This window comes from Lates calcarifer, mitochondrion (assembly GCF_001640805.2).
Source record: "Lates calcarifer mitochondrion, complete genome".
In the NCBI taxonomy this organism is placed as follows: domain Eukaryota; kingdom Metazoa; phylum Chordata; class Actinopteri; family Centropomidae; genus Lates; species Lates calcarifer.
The window spans coordinates 1-16,535 of NC_007439.1; the positions used below are offsets into that span (position 1 = coordinate 1).

General features: G+C 46.0%; 13 protein-coding genes and 23 non-coding genes across 37 annotated transcripts, besides 2 other annotated features; 31 read left to right on the top strand and 5 right to left on the bottom strand. All coding sequences in view use genetic code 2, as the record gives it.

Moving 5' to 3' along the window:
• Window positions 1-768: a D loop (control region).
• On the top strand, window positions 769-836 carry KEG24_t01. The gene has a single exon. It is a non-coding gene; the product is annotated as a tRNA-Phe (tRNA).
• Window positions 837-1,801, top strand: KEG24_r02. The gene has a single exon. It is a non-coding gene; the product is annotated as a s-rRNA (ribosomal RNA).
• KEG24_t02 lies at window positions 1,802-1,874 on the top strand. Its single transcript has one exon. It is a non-coding gene; the product is annotated as a tRNA-Val (tRNA).
• On the top strand, window positions 1,875-3,628 carry KEG24_r01. Its single transcript has one exon. It is a non-coding gene; the product is annotated as a l-rRNA (ribosomal RNA).
• A 2-nt stretch (window positions 3,629-3,630) lies between these two features.
• Window positions 3,631-3,703, top strand: KEG24_t03. Its single transcript has one exon. It is a non-coding gene; the product is annotated as a tRNA-Leu (tRNA).
• ND1 (NADH dehydrogenase subunit 1) lies at window positions 3,704-4,768 on the top strand. 2 transcript variants are annotated; one of them is made up of 1 exon: window positions 3,704-4,678. In that variant, the coding sequence occupies exon 1, from the start codon at window positions 3,704-3,706 to the stop codon at window positions 4,676-4,678; it is 975 nt and encodes a 324-aa protein (YP_337798.1). The 2 variants fall into 2 exon arrangements, 1 of the variants encoding a protein (YP_337798.1); another variant differs by lacking the exon at window positions 3,704-4,678 and adding an exon at window positions 4,682-4,752.
• KEG24_t05 lies at window positions 4,753-4,824 on the bottom strand. Its single transcript has one exon. It is a non-coding gene; the product is annotated as a tRNA-Gln (tRNA).
• KEG24_t06 lies at window positions 4,824-4,893 on the top strand. The gene has a single exon. It is a non-coding gene; the product is annotated as a tRNA-Met (tRNA).
• On the top strand, window positions 4,894-5,940 carry ND2 (NADH dehydrogenase subunit 2). Its single transcript has one exon. The coding sequence runs from the start codon at window positions 4,894-4,896 to the stop codon at window positions 5,938-5,940; it is 1,047 nt and encodes a 348-aa protein (YP_337799.1).
• KEG24_t07 lies at window positions 5,941-6,012 on the bottom strand. Its single transcript has one exon. It is a non-coding gene; the product is annotated as a tRNA-Trp (tRNA).
• A 1-nt stretch (window position 6,013) lies between these two features.
• KEG24_t08 lies at window positions 6,014-6,082 on the top strand. Its single transcript has one exon. It is a non-coding gene; the product is annotated as a tRNA-Ala (tRNA).
• Window position 6,083: 1 nt separating this feature from the next.
• Window positions 6,084-6,157, bottom strand: KEG24_t09. The gene has a single exon. It is a non-coding gene; the product is annotated as a tRNA-Asn (tRNA).
• Window positions 6,158-6,191: an origin of replication (OL; light strand replication).
• Window position 6,192: 1 nt separating this feature from the next.
• On the bottom strand, window positions 6,193-6,257 carry KEG24_t10. The gene has a single exon. It is a non-coding gene; the product is annotated as a tRNA-Cys (tRNA).
• Window positions 6,258-6,327, top strand: KEG24_t11. Its single transcript has one exon. It is a non-coding gene; the product is annotated as a tRNA-Tyr (tRNA).
• A 1-nt stretch (window position 6,328) lies between these two features.
• Window positions 6,329-7,879, top strand: COX1 (cytochrome c oxidase subunit I). The gene has a single exon. It carries the CDS (start codon window positions 6,329-6,331, stop codon window positions 7,877-7,879), a length of 1,551 nt encoding a protein of 516 aa, YP_337800.1.
• Window positions 7,880-7,950, top strand: KEG24_t12. The gene has a single exon. It is a non-coding gene; the product is annotated as a tRNA-Ser (tRNA).
• A 4-nt stretch (window positions 7,951-7,954) lies between these two features.
• Window positions 7,955-8,021, top strand: KEG24_t13. The gene has a single exon. It is a non-coding gene; the product is annotated as a tRNA-Asp (tRNA).
• An 8-nt stretch (window positions 8,022-8,029) lies between these two features.
• COX2 (cytochrome c oxidase subunit II) lies at window positions 8,030-8,724 on the top strand. Its single transcript has one exon. A coding segment is annotated over exon 1 (695 nt).
• Window positions 8,725-8,799, top strand: KEG24_t14. Its single transcript has one exon. It is a non-coding gene; the product is annotated as a tRNA-Lys (tRNA).
• Window positions 8,800-8,801: 2 nt separating this feature from the next.
• ATP8 (ATP synthase F0 subunit 8) lies at window positions 8,802-8,969 on the top strand. Its single transcript has one exon. It carries the CDS (start codon window positions 8,802-8,804, stop codon window positions 8,967-8,969), a length of 168 nt encoding a protein of 55 aa, YP_337802.1.
• On the top strand, window positions 8,960-9,643 carry ATP6 (ATP synthase F0 subunit 6). The gene has a single exon. The coding sequence runs from the start codon at window positions 8,960-8,962 to the stop codon at window positions 9,641-9,643; it is 684 nt and encodes a 227-aa protein (YP_337803.1).
• Window positions 9,643-10,427, top strand: COX3 (cytochrome c oxidase subunit III). Its single transcript has one exon. A coding segment is annotated over exon 1 (785 nt).
• Window positions 10,428-10,499, top strand: KEG24_t15. The gene has a single exon. It is a non-coding gene; the product is annotated as a tRNA-Gly (tRNA).
• Window positions 10,500-10,848, top strand: ND3 (NADH dehydrogenase subunit 3). The gene has a single exon. A coding segment is annotated over exon 1 (349 nt).
• KEG24_t16 lies at window positions 10,849-10,917 on the top strand. Its single transcript has one exon. It is a non-coding gene; the product is annotated as a tRNA-Arg (tRNA).
• Window position 10,918: 1 nt separating this feature from the next.
• ND4L (NADH dehydrogenase subunit 4L) lies at window positions 10,919-11,215 on the top strand. Its single transcript has one exon. The coding sequence runs from the start codon at window positions 10,919-10,921 to the stop codon at window positions 11,213-11,215; it is 297 nt and encodes a 98-aa protein (YP_337806.1).
• On the top strand, window positions 11,209-12,589 carry ND4 (NADH dehydrogenase subunit 4). Its single transcript has one exon. A coding segment is annotated over exon 1 (1,381 nt).
• On the top strand, window positions 12,590-12,658 carry KEG24_t17. Its single transcript has one exon. It is a non-coding gene; the product is annotated as a tRNA-His (tRNA).
• KEG24_t18 lies at window positions 12,659-12,726 on the top strand. The gene has a single exon. It is a non-coding gene; the product is annotated as a tRNA-Ser (tRNA).
• Window positions 12,727-12,730: 4 nt separating this feature from the next.
• KEG24_t19 lies at window positions 12,731-12,803 on the top strand. Its single transcript has one exon. It is a non-coding gene; the product is annotated as a tRNA-Leu (tRNA).
• Window positions 12,804-14,651, top strand: ND5 (NADH dehydrogenase subunit 5). The gene has a single exon. It carries the CDS (start codon window positions 12,804-12,806, stop codon window positions 14,649-14,651), a length of 1,848 nt encoding a protein of 615 aa, YP_337808.1.
• On the bottom strand, window positions 14,648-15,180 carry ND6 (NADH dehydrogenase subunit 6). The gene has a single exon: window positions 14,648-15,178. The coding sequence runs from the start codon at window positions 15,176-15,178 to the stop codon at window positions 14,648-14,650; it is 531 nt and encodes a 176-aa protein (YP_337809.1).
• KEG24_t20 lies at window positions 15,179-15,247 on the top strand. Its single transcript has one exon. It is a non-coding gene; the product is annotated as a tRNA-Glu (tRNA).
• A 4-nt stretch (window positions 15,248-15,251) lies between these two features.
• Window positions 15,252-16,392, top strand: CYTB (cytochrome b). The gene has a single exon. A coding segment is annotated over exon 1 (1,141 nt).
• A 3-nt stretch (window positions 16,393-16,395) lies between these two features.
• Window positions 16,396-16,464, top strand: KEG24_t21. Its single transcript has one exon. It is a non-coding gene; the product is annotated as a tRNA-Thr (tRNA).
• Window positions 16,465-16,468: 4 nt separating this feature from the next.
• On the top strand, window positions 16,469-16,535 carry KEG24_t22. Its single transcript has one exon. It is a non-coding gene; the product is annotated as a tRNA-Pro (tRNA).

Here is a 16,535-nt window from a genome sequence, read left to right on the forward strand (position 1 = left end):
ATATAATTATATATACATGTATTCACACCATGTATTTATGCTAACCAATAAATGAGTATATGGTGTAAATGCATATATATATGTATTAATCAACATTTACCTGTAATCAAAGGACATATGTGCATTCAATGGTACTCGTAAATGTAATGTACAGTAACCTATAATTAATATACTTTAAACAATAATATTACATATTAATCATCAGCGATAATAGAGCGTAGTGAGAGATCACCAATTAGTAGGTATTCAGAGTGTTGACGGTTCTTGATAGTCAAGGACAAACACAGCGTGGGGGTTACACAAATTGAACTATTACTGGCATTTGGTTCCTACCTCAGGTGCATGGATAAGAAAGAATTCCACTGACGTTCCTTCATAAATGGCATAAGTTAATGGTGGATAACATGAATCCTCGTTACCCACCAAGCCGAGCATTCTTTCCAGCGGGTAAGGGGTTTATAATTTTTTTCTTATCATCTCATTTGACATCTCAGAGTGCACGCACAGAGCATATAATATGGAAGTAGAACATAATTTTTTTATGGAAGAGAATAGTCAGTATGAATGGGGAAAAGGCTTGACCTGAAGAATTACATAATAGGATATCACGAGCATAACGGGCTAACCTTCTACTCCCACATATCTATTAATCCCCCCCGGTTTTTTTACGCACCCCCCCCCCCCCCCCCCAAAAACAGAGGAAGCCCCACAATAACTTGATTTTAATCTAAAAATGCACTATTTACACTATTTAAAATATTTTAAGAAGCTGATGTAGCTTAACCAAAGCATGACACTGAAGATGTTAGGATGGACCCTAGAAAGTCCCATAAGCACAAAGGCTTGGTCCTAGCTTTATTGTCAGCTCTAGCTAGATTTACACATGCAAGTATCCGCCCCCCCGTGAGAATGCCCATGATTCCCTGTTTGGGAACAAGGAGCCGGTATCAGGCACACCTAACCCACTGAGCCCACGACACCTTGCTTTGCCACACCCTCAAGGGAACCCAGCAGTGATAAACTTTAAGCCATAAGTGAAAACTTGACTTAGTTAAAGCTAAGTAGGGCCGGTCAAATTCGTGCCAGCCACCGCGGTTATACGAGAGGCCCAAGCTGACAAACCACGGCGTAAAGAGTGGTTAAGGAAACTTGAAACTAAAGTCGAACGCTCTCTTCGAGCTGTTATACGCGTACGAGACTACGAAGCTCAGCCACGAAAGTGACTTTACAACCCCTGACCCCACGAAAGCTAAGAAACAAACTGGGATTAGATACCCCACTATGCTTAGCCGTAAACATTGATTTTACATTACACTTAATATTCCGCCCGGGAATTACAAGCACTAGCTTAAAACCCAAAGGACTTGGCGGTGCTTAATATCCACCTAGAGGAGCCTGTTCTATAACCGATAATCCCCGCTTAACCTCACCCCCTCTCGCCCTTACCGCCTATATACCACCGTCGTAAGCCTACCCTGTGAAGGCCCAATAGTATGCAAAACTAGTATAGCCCCGAACGTCAGGTCAAGGTGTAGTACATGAGAGGAGAAAGAAATGGGCTACATTCATCAATTCTAGTGAACACGAATGATGCACTGAAAACCTATGCAGCTGAAGGAGGATTTAGTAGTAAGAGAGAAACAGAGTGTCTCCCTGAAACCGGCTCTTAAGCGCGCACACACCGCCCGTCACCCTCCCCATAGCACCCGGCTAAAACATAAATAAAGCACAAACGAACGCTATTTTACGGAGAGGAAAGTCGTAACATGGTAAGCATACCGGAAGGTGTGCTTGGCTAAATCAGAGTGTAGCTAAGACAGATAAAGCATCTCCCTTACACTGAGAAGTCACTTGTGCAAATCAAGTCACCCTGACGCCCATCAGCTAGCCCCACCTATAAAAACAACATACCACCATAAATAACCCCAAAACCACGCACTCCCCTAAAACAAATCATTTTCCATCACCTAAGTATGGGCGACAGAAAAGGACATCCATGGAGCTATAGAAAAAGTACCGTAAGGGAACGCTGAAATAGAGATGAAACAGCCCAGTAAAGCCCTAAAAAGCAGAGATTAAACCTCGTACCTTTTGCATCATGACTTAGCTAGCACCCCCAAGCAAAGAGCATCTTTAGTTTGGCACCCCGAAACTAGTGTGAGCTACTCCAAGACAGCCTATTCAATAGGGCAAACCCGTCTCTGTGGCAAAAGAGTGGGAAGAGCTTTGAGTAGAGGTGACAGACCTACCGAACCTAGTTATAGCTGGTTGCCTGAGAACTGGATAGAAGTTCAGCCTCCCGGCTTCTCCATTCATATACTATTCCAATATGACTGCCCCCAGATCTAAAAGAAACCCGCGAGAGTTATTCTAAGGAGGTACAGCTCCTTTGAACCAAAATACAATTTTATAAGGAGGGTAAAGATCATAATCTTAACCAAGGCAGAATGTCCTAGTGGGCCTAAAAGCAGCCACCCCTTTCAGAAAGCGTTAAAGCTCAGACATACCTCTCCGCCCTATATCCCGATAATCTAATCTTAACCCCCTAGCCCTATCAGGCCGTTCCATGCAAACATGGAAGCGATAATGCTAACATGAGTAACAAGAGGATTTATTTTATCTGCGCTCCTCTCCCAGCACACGTGTACATCGAAACGGACCAACCACCGAAACTTAACGGCCCCAAACAAAGAGGGAATTGAAAGACAAACATGATATACTAGAAAATCATCCAGCACGCAACCGTTAACCCCACACTGGTGTGCCATTAAAGGAAAGACTAAAAGAAAAAGAAGGAACTCGGCAAACACAAGCCTCGCCTGTTTACCAAAAACATCGCCTCTTGTACAACCACATTAAAACAAATAAGAGGTCCCGCCTGCCCAGTGACAACTGGTTCAACGGCCGCGGTATTTTGACCGTGCAAAGGTAGCGTAATCACTTGTCTTTTAAATGAAGACCTGTATGAATGGCATCACGAGGGCTTAGCTGTCTCCTTTTTCTAAGTCAGTGAAATTGATCTCCCCGTGCAGAAGCGGGGATAAAAACATAAGACGAGAAGACCCTATGGAGCTTTAGACACCAGAATAGCACATGTTAAGACACCCTGAATAAAGAACTGAACTTAATGGCCCCCCTATTCCAATGTCTTCGGTTGGGGCGACCATGAGGAACAAAAACCCCTCATGTGGAATGGGAGTACCACAACCCACACACTATTTTTCCTATACTCCTACAACCAAGAGCTACAACTCAAACTGACAGAAATTCTGACCAACAATGATCCGGCAATGCTGATCAACGGACCAAGTTACCCTAGGGATAACAGCGCAATCCCCTTTTAGAGCCCATATCGACAAGGGGGTTTACGACCTCGATGTTGGATCAGGACATCCTAATGGTGCAGCCGCTATTAAGGGTTCGTTTGTTCAACGATTAAAGTCCTACGTGATCTGAGTTCAGACCGGAGCAATCCAGGTCAGTTTCTATCTATGCCCATAATTCTTTTTTAGTACGAAAGGACCGAAAAGAAAAGGCCCATGCTATAAGTATGCCTTATCCCTACCTAATGAAATCAACTAAACTAGGTAAAGGAACATGCCCTCAACCCCGTCAAAGAGAATGACATGTTAAGGTGGCAGAGCCTGGGAACTGCGAAAGGCCTAAGCCCTTTCATGCAGAGGTTCAAATCCTCTCCTTAACTATGATTTCAACACTTACCACACACATTATTAATCCCTTAGCATTCATTATTCCTGTTCTCCTAGCCGTTGCCTTCTTAACCCTGATTGAACGAAAGGTCTTGGGCTACATGCAACTCCGAAAAGGTCCTAACATTGTCGGACCCTACGGCCTACTTCAACCCATCGCCGATGGAGTGAAATTATTTATTAAAGAACCCATCCGACCATCCACTTCTTCCCCCCTCCTCTTTCTTATAACCCCCATACTAGCCCTTACTTTGGCCCTCACCCTCTGAACCCCAATACCCCTCCCATACCCAGTAGCCGACCTAAACCTGGGAATTTTATTTATCCTAGCGCTGTCCAGCCTCGCAGTATACTCAATCCTCGGCTCAGGCTGAGCATCCAACTCAAAATACGCACTAATCGGAGCCCTTCGAGCCGTAGCCCAAACTATTTCATATGAAGTAAGCCTAGGACTTATCCTCCTATGCACCATCATCTTTACAGGGGGCTTTACCCTTCAAACATTTAGCACTGCCCAAGAAGGCATTTGACTGATCCTCCCCGCCATACCACTAGCTGCCATATGGTACATTTCCACACTAGCAGAGACAAACCGCGCCCCGTTCGACCTCACTGAAGGAGAATCAGAACTTGTCTCAGGCTTTAACGTAGAATATGCAGGAGGACCATTCGCCCTATTTTTCCTGGCAGAATATGCCAACATTCTGCTGATAAACACACTCTCCGCAACCCTATTCCTTGGGGCTACACACCTGCCCACCATCCCCGAACTCACCACCATCAACCTGATAACAAAAACAGCACTACTATCCGTACTATTCTTATGAGTCCGAGCCTCTTACCCTCGCTTCCGATATGATCAGCTTATGCACCTAATCTGAAAAAATTTTCTTCCCCTCACACTAGCCCTGGTAATTTGACACCTGGCACTCCCTATCGCATTCACTGGCATCCCACCCCAACTATAACACGGAGCTGTGCCCGAAGTTTAAGGACCACTTTGATAGAGTGAATTATGGGGGTTAAAGTCCCCTCAACTCCTTCTAGAAAGAGGGGACTCGAACCCCATCCAAAGAGATCAAAACTCTTCGTGCTTCCACTACACCACCTTCTAGTATAGTCAGCTAATTAAAGCTGTTGGGCCCATACCCCAAAAATGAAGGTTAGAATCCCTCCTACACTAATGAACCCATATGTCCTAATTACCCTCTTATTTGGACTAGGCCTAGGAACCACCATTACATTTACAAGTTCACACTGACTACTCGCCTGAATAGGACTAGAAATTAATACTCTAGCCATTATTCCCCTGATAACCCAACACCACCACCCCCGAGCCGTTGAAGCAACAACCAAATACTTCCTCACTCAGGCCACCGCCGCAGCCATACTTCTTTTTGCAAGCACTACCAATGCTTGACTCACCGGACAATGAGAAATCCAACAAATAACACATCCCTTCCCAACAACCATAATCATTCTCGCCCTAGCACTAAAAGTAGGCCTAGCCCCCATACACTCCTGACTCCCCGAAGTATTACAAGGACTTAGCCTCACTACCGGGCTTATCCTATCCACTTGACAAAAATTAGCCCCATTTGCCCTCCTCCTGCAAATCCAACCCGCCGATCCCTTCATCCTCATTACATTGGGCCTGACCTCAACTCTAGTCGGCGGCTGAGGAGGACTTAACCAAACACAACTACGAAAAATCCTTGCTTACTCTTCAATCGCTCACCTGGGCTGAATGATACTCATCCTCCAATTCTCCCCGACCATCACACTTCTTACCCTAATTACATATCTCCTGATAACCACCTCAACATTCCTTGTCTTCAAACTAAACAAAGCAACAAACATTGCCACACTAGCCATCTCATGAACTAAGACCCCCGCCCTAACATCCCTCACCCCCCTAATTCTCCTCTCACTCGGAGGCCTCCCCCCACTAACCGGATTTATGCCCAAATGACTTATCCTTCAAGAACTTACCAAACAAGACCTATCAACACTAGCGACACTAACCGCACTCACTGCCCTCCTCAGCCTATTCTTTTATCTACGCCTATCTTATGCAATAGCCCTTACCCTGTCCCCAAATAATGCCACCGGAACCACTCCCTGACGACTCTCATCCACCCAATCTAACCTGCCACTAGCCCTCTCAACTACCACCTCAATCCTTCTCCTCCCCCTCGCCCCCGCCGCAATAGCCCTTTTCACCCCCTAAGGTGACTTAGGTTAATATCCAGACCAAGGGCCTTCAAAGCCCTAAGCGGAAGTGAAAATCCTCCAGTCCCCGATAGAGCCTGCGAGACACTAACTCACATCTTCTGCATGCAAAACAGACGCTTTAATTAAGCTAAAGCCCTCCTAGATAGGCAGGCCTTGATCCTACAAACTCTTAGTTAACAGCTAAGCGCTCAAGCCAGCGAGCATCCATCTAACTTTCCCCCGCCTAAACAACTAAAGGCGGGGGAAAGCCCCGGCAGACGCTAATCTGCTTCTCTAGGTTTGCAACCTAGCATGATTATACACCTCGGAACTTGGTAAGAAGAGGAATTGAACCTCTGTCTACGGGGCTACAACCCACCGCTTAAAACTCAGCCATCCTACCTGTGGCAATCACACGTTGATTTTTCTCTACCAATCATAAAGACATCGGCACCCTTTATCTAGTATTTGGTGCTTGAGCCGGAATAGTGGGCACCGCTCTTAGCTTGCTCATCCGAGCAGAACTTAGTCAGCCCGGCTCACTCCTGGGGGATGACCAAATCTATAACGTAATCGTCACCGCCCACGCTTTCGTGATAATTTTCTTTATAGTAATGCCAATCATGATCGGAGGCTTCGGAAACTGACTAGTCCCCTTAATAATTGGAGCACCAGACATGGCATTTCCCCGAATGAACAATATAAGCTTCTGACTTCTCCCCCCTTCTTTCCTCCTTCTCCTGGCTTCTTCTGGGGTAGAGGCTGGAGCTGGGACCGGTTGGACTGTATACCCTCCCCTTGCTAGCAACCTCGCTCACGCTGGAGCATCCGTCGATCTGACCATCTTTTCTCTCCACTTAGCGGGTGTCTCCTCAATTCTTGGAGCCATTAACTTTATCACGACCATTATTAACATAAAACCCGCTACCGTCTCCATATATCAAATCCCCCTATTCGTCTGAGCAGTCTTGATTACAGCCGTTCTTCTTCTACTCTCCCTCCCAGTCCTAGCCGCCGGTATCACCATGCTTCTTACAGATCGTAACCTAAACACAGCATTCTTCGATCCTGCCGGAGGGGGAGACCCGATTCTCTATCAACATCTGTTCTGGTTCTTCGGCCACCCGGAGGTGTACATTCTTATCCTCCCCGGCTTTGGAATAATTTCACATGTCGTAGCCTACTACTGTGGGAAAAAAGAACCCTTCGGATACATGGGCATAGTCTGAGCTATAATAGCTATTGGCCTCTTAGGATTTATCGTATGGGCCCACCATATGTTCACCGTAGGGATGGACGTTGACACACGCGCCTACTTTACATCCGCAACTATGATTATTGCCATCCCAACTGGCGTAAAAGTCTTCAGCTGACTTGCAACAATCCACGGCGGAAACATTAAATGAGACACCCCAATGCTCTGAGCTCTCGGATTCATCTTCCTATTCACAGTCGGAGGCCTGACTGGTATTATCCTGGCCAACTCTTCCCTAGACATCGTTCTCCACGACACATACTACGTAGTTGCCCACTTCCACTACGTCCTGTCTATGGGGGCCGTATTCGCAATTGTTGCCGGCTTTGTCCACTGATTCCCTCTATTTACAGGTTACACCCTGCACAGCACATGAACAAAAATCCACTTCGGAATCATATTCGCAGGGGTAAACTTAACTTTCTTCCCTCAGCACTTCCTAGGACTAGCCGGAATGCCTCGACGATACTCAGACTACCCGGATGCCTACGCCCTATGAAACACTATGTCCTCCATTGGGTCTCTAGTATCCCTTGTAGCCGTTATTTTATTCTTGTTCATTATCTGAGAAGCATTCACTGCCAAACGTGGAGTCTTAGCAGTAGAATTCACCGCCACAAACATAGAATGACTTCACGGCTGTCCTCCCCCCTATCACACATTCGAACAACCTGCCTTTGTCCAAGCTCGAAATAACTAACGAGAAAGGGAGGAATTGAACCCCCATAGATTGGTTTCAAGCCAACCACATAACCGCTCTGTCACTTCCTTATAAGACACTAGTAAAACCATTACGCTGCCTTGTCAAGGCAAAATTGCAGGTTAGATTCCTGCGTGTCTTAGACAAACAATGGCACATCCTTCACAGCTAGGTTTTCAAGATGCAGCTTCACCATTAATAGAAGAACTCCTCCACTTCCATGATCACGCCCTAATAATCGTTTTCCTGATTAGCGCTTTCGTCCTATACATTATTGTAGCCATAATCACCTCTAAGCTAACGGACAAACTTATTCTAGACTCCCAGGAAATTGAAGTCATCTGAACCGTCCTCCCGGCAATAGGTTCAAGTCAAATCGCCATCCTGTCCCTACGAATCCTTTATCTTATGGATGAAATTAATGACCCACACCTTACCATTAAAGCTATGGGCCATCAATGATACTGAAGCTACGAGTACACAGACTATCAAGATCTTGGCTTCGACTCCTACATGGTCCCAACACAAGATCTTACTCCCGGCCAGTTTCGGCTCCTAGAGGCAGATCACCGAATGGTAATCCCCGTAGAATCCCCAATCCGAGTCCTCATCTCCGCAGAAGACGTACTTCATTCTTGAGCCGTACCATCCCTGGGCGTAAAAGTAGATGCAATTCCTGGCCGGCTCAACCAAACAACCTTTATTGTTAACCGACCAGGCATCCTCTACGGACAATGCTCTGAAATCTGCGGGGCTAACCACAGCTTCATACCCATTGTGATCGAAGCAGTTCCCCTGCCACACTTCGAAAACTGAACATCGCTAATAATGGCAGAATACACCTAACTAAGAAGCTAAGTCAGGCAAGCAGCGTTAGCCTTTTAAGCTAAAGATTGGTGGCGCCTAATCACCCTTAGCGAATATGCCTCAACTAAACCCCGCCCCATGGCTCGCCATCCTAACCTTTTCCTGGCTCATCTTCCTAACAGTAATTCCTCCTAAAATTCTAGCCCACTCTTTCCCTAATGAACCTACCCCCCACAGCACAAAAGCTCCTAAAACTGATCCCTGAATGTGACCATGGCATTAAGCTTTTTTGACCAATTTATATCTCCAAATTTTTTAGGAATTCCGCTGATTGCTATGGCCATTGCCCTCCCATGGACCCTCTATCCAACACCATCAACTCGATGATTAAGCAACCGACTACTAACCCTTCAAAACTGATCAATCAACCGATTTACTCAACAGCTTCTTCTGCCTTTAAATCAAGAGGGGCACAAATGAGCCGCCCTATTGGCCTCCTTAATAATTTTCCTGCTATCACTAAATATACTAGGCCTCCTTCCATACACCTTCACCCCCACCACACAACTATCTCTCAACCTAGGTCTCGCAGTCCCCCTGTGACTCGCAACAGTAATTATTGGAATGCGAAACCGACCAACCCACGCCCTAGGCCACCTTCTCCCAGAGGGAACCCCCTCCCTGCTAATTCCAATCCTAATTATCATCGAAACAATCAGTCTCCTCATCCGTCCAATTGCTCTCGGAGTCCGACTAACAGCCAATCTCACAGCAGGACACTTACTAATTCAACTCATCGCCACCGCTTCTTTTGTCCTCCTTCCACTAATACCAACGGTGGCCGTCCTGACAACTGCCCTACTGTTTTTACTCACCCTCCTTGAAGTGGCCGTTGCTATAATTCAAGCTTATGTCTTCGTCTTACTTCTGAGCCTCTACCTACAAGAAAACGTATAATGGCACATCACTCACACCCCTACCATATAGTTGACCCCAGCCCATGACCCCTAACAGGAGCTATTGCCGCCCTACTAATAACGTCAGGACTCGCAGTCTGATTCCACTTCCACTCCACCTCTTTGATACTACTCGGGACAATTTTACTTACCCTAACAGTAATCCAATGATGACGAGACATCGTACGAGAAGGAACATTTCAAGGCCATCACACCCCACCAGTCCAAAAAGGCCTCCGATACGGAATAATCCTCTTCATCACATCAGAGGTACTATTTTTCCTAGGCTTTTTCTGAGCATTCAACCACTCAAGCCTGGCACCCACACCAGAACTAGGAGGCAACTGACCCCCTGCGGGCATTACCCCCCTAGACCCCTTCGAAGTGCCCCTCCTTAATACAGCTGTTCTACTTGCCTCAGGGGTCACAGTCACCTGAGCTCACCACGCAATTATAGAGGGCAAGCGAAAACAAGCCATCCACGCCCTAGCCTTAACAATCCTCCTTGGGTCTTACTTCACCTTCCTCCAAGCCATGGAGTACAATGAGGCACCATTCACAATTGCAGATGGGGTCTACGGCTGCACCTTCTTCGTAGCCACTGGCTTCCACGGGCTCCACGTCCTTATCGGCTCCACATTTTTAGCTATTTGCCTTGCTCGCCAAATTCAACATCACTTTACATCAGAACATCATTTTGGATTCGAAGCAGCCGCATGGTACTGACATTTTGTAGACGTTGTATGACTTTTCCTATACATTTCAATTTACTGATGAGGATCATAATCTTTCTAGTATTAAAATAAGTATAAGTGACTTCCAATCACCCGGTCTTGGTTAAAATCCAAGGAAAGATAATGAGTCTAGTCTTAATAGTTGTCATCATTATGGCCTTAATCTCCACTATCTTGATCAATGTTTCCTTCTGACTGCCCCAAATAAACCCAGACCACGAAAAACTCTCCCCATACGAGTGTGGCTTTGACCCCCTAGGAACCGCCCGATTACCTTTTTCTCTCCGATTCTTTCTCGTCGCCATTCTTTTCCTTCTTTTTGACCTAGAAATCGCCCTTCTTCTGCCTCTTCCCTGAGGAGACCAACTAGAATCCCCCCTACTTACATTTTTATGGGCCTCAGCCATCCTACTGCTTTTAACCCTGGGCCTAATCTACGAATGAATGCAAGGCGGCCTAGAGTGGGCCGAGTAGATAATTAGTTTAAAAAAGACATTTGATTTCGGCTCAAAAGCTTGTGGTTAAAACCCACAATTATCCAAGTGACACCTTCTCACTTTGCCTTTACGTCTGCATTCATACTTGGCCTCACCGGTCTCGCCCTTCACCGCTATCACCTTCTCTCTGCCCTCTTGTGCTTAGAAGGAATGATACTTTCCCTGTTCATTGCCCTCTCACTCTGAACCCTCCAACTTGACTCTACTTGCTTTTCAGCATCTCCCATGCTCCTCCTGGCTTTCTCAGCATGTGAAGCAAGCGCTGGACTTGCACTCCTAGTAGCCACTGCCCGCACTCATGGCACTGACCATCTCCAAAGTCTCAACCTCCTACAATGCTAAAAATGATTATCCCCACAATTATGCTCATTCCTACAACTTGACTAACACCCGCAAAATGGCTATGACCCGCAACTCTTGCCCACAGCCTCCTTATTGCCATAGATAGCACAACCTGACTAACCTGTCTAGCTGAAACCAGCTGATCCACCCTTAACTCTTACGTAGCAGTTGACCCCATCTCAATCCCCCTCCTAATACTGACCTGCTGACTACTACCACTCATGATTCTGGCAAGCCAAAACCACTTAGCCCTAGAACCTGCTAACCGACAACGAACTTACATTTCCCTATTGACCTCCCTACAATTCTTCCTGATCCTAGCATTTAGCGCCACAGAAATAGCTTTATTTTACATCGCATTCGAAGCCACCCTCATCCCCACCCTGATTATTATTACTCGATGAGGTAACCAAGCAGAACGCATTACCGCAGGAGTTTACTTCCTATTCTACACCCTAATAGCCTCCCTCCCCCTACTTGTTGCCCTCCTCGTGCTCCAACACCATGCAGGATCTTTATCAATCCTAACAACACAATTCCTGTACCCAACCTACTACACATCCTACTCAAACAAACTATGATGGGCAGGATGTATCCTAGCCTTCTTAGTCAAACTCCCCCTTTATGGAGTTCACTTATGACTCCCAAAAGCACACGTAGAAGCCCCCGTTGCAGGTTCAATGATTCTTGCCGCCGTTCTTCTCAAACTAGGAGGTTATGGGATAATGCGTATAATAGCCATCTTAGACCCCCTCACTAAAGAACTAAGTTACCCCTTCATCATTTTTGCCCTATGAGGCCTCGTCATAATAGGTTCAACCTGCCTTCGTCAAGCTGACCTAAAGTCCATAATTGCCTACTCATCAGTAGCTCACATAGGCCTCGTCGTAGCGGGGATCTTAATCCAAACCCAATGAAGCTTCACCGGTGCACTCATCCTCATGATCGCACACGGTCTGACAGCCTCCGCCCTATTCTGCCTAGCCAATACCAACTACGAACGCACTCACAGTTGAGTAATACTACTGACACGAGGCCTACAAATAGCCCTCCCACTAATAACAGCATGATGATTCCTCGCCACGCTCGCCAACCTAGCATTACCCCCTCTACCCAACCTAATAGCAGAGCTAATAGTCCTTACCGCACTATGCAACTGATCTCCATGGACAATCCTATTTACAGGGGCCGGTGTCCTAATTACCGCAGCCTACTCCCTCTATATGTTCCTGTTGACACAACGAGGTCGCCTACCTCCCCATATCAAATCCCTAGACCCCTCACACTCTCGAGAACACTTAGTTATCGCACTCCACTTAACCCCTGTTACACTTCTAATCTTCAAACCAGAACTAATTTGAACCTGACTGATCTGTAAATATAGTTTAACCAAAACCTCAGATTGTGATTCTGAAAACAGGGGTTAAAACCCCCTTATTCACCAAGAGAGGCCCGCCGGCAACGAAGGCTGCTAACCTTCGCACCCATGGTTAAACCCCATGGCTCACTTGCCCCGCTTCTAAAGGATAACAGCTCATCCGTTGGTCTTAGGAACCAAAAACTCTTGGTGCAAATCCAAGTAGTAGCTATGCACCCAGCTTCACTTGCAATAACATCAAGCTTAATTATTATTTTTGCTGTCCTCGCATACCCCATTCTGACAACCCTTTCTCCCCTCCCTCAAAACCAAAACTGGGCACTCTCCCACGTAAAGACAGCAGTAAAACTAGCCTTCTTCATCAGCTTACTTCCCCTATTCCTATTCCTAAACGAAGGCCTAGAAGTAATTATCACCAACTGAAACTGAATAAATATTGCCACCTTTGACATAAACATCAGCCTTAAATTTGACCACTACTCAATTATCTTTACCCCAGTCGCACTATACGTGACCTGGTCTATCCTGGAATTTGAATCTTGATATATACACGCTGACCCATACATAAACCGATTCTTCAAATATCTACTAATTTTCCTCATTGCCATAATTATCCTAGTTACCGCAAACAACATATTCCAACTCTTCATTGGCTGAGAAGGTGTGGGAATCATATCATTTCTCCTCATCGGCTGATGGCACGGCCGAGCCGACGCAAACACCGCAGCTTTACAAGCAGTTCTCTACAATCGCCTAGGAGACATCGGACTGATCTTCACCATAGCATGAATCGCAATAAACCTCAACTCATGAGAAATACAACAAATATTTGCCTCTGCCAAAGACATAGACCTCACCCTCCCCCTACTAGGACTCGTCATTGCTGCAACCGGTAAATCCGCTCAATTTGGACTCCATCCATGGCTCCCCTCCGCCATGGAGGGTCCCACACCAGTCTCTGCCCTACTACATTCAAGCACAATGGTTGTGGCAGGTATCTTCCTCTTAGTCCGAATAAGTCCCTTAATAGAAAACAACCAGACTGCCCTCACCACCTGTCTCTGCCTAGGCGCCCTAACTACCCTCTTCACTGCCACCTGTGCCCTTCCCCAAAATGATATCAAGAAAATCGTTGCCTTCTCCACCTCTAGCCAACTAGGTCTAATAATAGTTACCATTGGACTTAACCAACCACAATTAGCCTTCCTACACATTTGTACTCATGCATTCTTCAAAGCTATGCTCTTCCTCTGCTCAGGCTCTATTATCCACAGCTTGAACGACGAACAAGACATCCGCAAAATGGGGGGAATACACAACCTCACCCCCTTCACTTCCTCTTGTTTAACTCTCGGCAGTCTCGCCCTTACCGGAACCCCCTTCCTTGCAGGCTTCTTCTCAAAAGATGCCATTATCGAAGCACTAAACACATCCCATCTTAACGCCTGAGCCCTGATCCTGACCCTCCTAGCAACCTCTTTCACCGCTATTTACAGCATACGTGTTGTCTTCTTTGTAGTTATGGGGCACCCCCGATTTAACTCCCTCTCCCCAATTAACGAAAACAACCCAGCAGTAATCAATCCCATCAAACGACTTGCTTGAGGAAGCATTGTTGCTGGCCTTCTAATTACATCCAACATTATACCCAACATTATTACAAGCAAAACGCCCGTCATATCTATGCCTCCAATACTAAAACTGGCCGCTCTAACAGTAACAGTCCTAGGACTTCTAATAGCCCTAGAACTAGCAACCCTCACAAACAAACAATTTAAACCCACTCCCACCCTAATTCCCCACCATTTCTCCAACATGCTAGGGTTCTTCCCACCAATTATCCACCGTCTCGCCCCAAAACTAAATCTATTCCTAGGTCAAACCATCGCAAGCCAGACAATCGACCAAACTTGATTAGAAAAATCAGGCCCCAAAGCTCTCATCAACCTAAATTTGCCTTTAATCACAACAACAAGTAACATTCAACAAGGCCTAATTAAAACCTACCTGGGCCTATTCCTCCTAACTCTCACCCTCGCCCTATTAATCACCTACTAAACTGCCCGAAGTGCCCCCCGACTCAACCCCCGAGTCAATTCTAACACTACAAAAAGAGTGAGAAGTAGCACCCATCCACTAATAATCAACATCCAACCCCCAGAAGAATACATCAACGCCACTCCCCCTGCATCACCACGAAATACAGAAAACTCGCCCAACTCGTCAACCGACACCCATGAAGACTCATATCAAACCCCTCCAAACACCACAAAAGCTAATACCACACCCACTATGTACACGACCATATGCACTACAACAGGCCAACTCCCTCAAGCCTCAGGATATGGCTCAGCAGCCAAAGCTGCTGAATATGCAAATACAACTAACATCCCTCCTAGATAAATCAAAAACAACACCAACGACAAAAAAGGACCCCCATGTCCCAACCAAAAACCCCACCACCCCATACTGCAACAACTTACTAACCACCCAAAAGCAGCAAAGTATGGAGAAGGGTTGGACGCAACCGCAACCCAATCCTTAAGACAAAACAAAATAAAAATTAAGTACATAATAAAACACATAATTCCTGCCAGGACTCTAACCAAGACTTATGGTCTGAAACACCATCGTTATTTTTTAACTACAAGAACCTTCATGGCCAACCTACGAAAGACCCATCCCCTTTTTAAAATTGCAAACGATGCACTAGTTGATCTTCCCACCCCCGTCAATATCTCAGCATGATGAAATTTCGGCTCACTATTAGGCCTATGCCTTATCTCCCAAATCCTAACAGGCCTATTCCTAGCCATACACTACACTTCAGATATCGCAACAGCCTTTACATCCGTGACACATACCTGTCGCGACGTCAACTATGGATGACTTATTCGGAATATACATGCTAATGGCGCATCTTTCTTCTTCATCTGCATCTACCTTCACATGGTCCGGGGTCTGTACTACGGCTCCTATCTCTACAAAGAAACTTGAAACATTGGAGTCATCCTCCTCCTATTAGTCATAATAACTGCCTTCGTTGGCTATGTTCTCCCCTGAGGACAAATATCATTCTGAGGGGCTACCGTCATCACAAATCTACTTTCTGCAGTCCCCTATGTAGGAAACACCCTGGTTCAATGAATTTGGGGCGGTTTCTCTGTTGATAACGCCACCCTCACCCGTTTCTTTGCCTTCCACTTTCTACTTCCATTCGTCATTTTAGCTGCAACTATCATCCACCTTCTCTTCCTGCATGAAACCGGCTCAAACAATCCAACAGGTCTAAACTCTGATGCAGACAAAATCTCTTTCCACCCATACTTCTCATACAAAGACCTCTTAGGATTTGCAATCCTCCTCCTTGCACTCACCTGCCTAGCCCTATTCTCACCTAACCTCTTGGGAGACCCAGACAACTTTACTCCTGCAAACCCTCTAGTCACCCCTCCTCACATCAAGCCAGAATGATACTTTCTGTTCGCCTACGCTATCCTCCGCTCAATTCCCAATAAACTAGGCGGGGTTCTAGCACTACTATCCTCAATTCTTGTCCTAATAATCGTCCCCTTCCTCCACACATCCAAACAACGAAGCCTAACATTCCGCCCTCTAACACAACTATTATTCTGGACCCTAGTTGCAGACGTACTCATCTTAACTTGGATTGGAGGTATACCTGTTGAACACCCCTTCATCATCATTGGGCAAGTTGCATCACTTCTCTATTTCTTACTGTTCCTTGTCCTACTCCCCCTAGCAGGATGACTAGAAAACAAAGCCCTAGGATGATCATGCATTAGTAGCTCAATGCCAGAGCGTCGGTCTTGTAAATCGGCGGCCGGAGGTTTGAACCCTCCCTATTGCTTTGCTCAAAGGAGATTTTAACTCCCACCACTAACCCCCAAAGCTAGAATTCTTACGTTAAACTATTTTTTG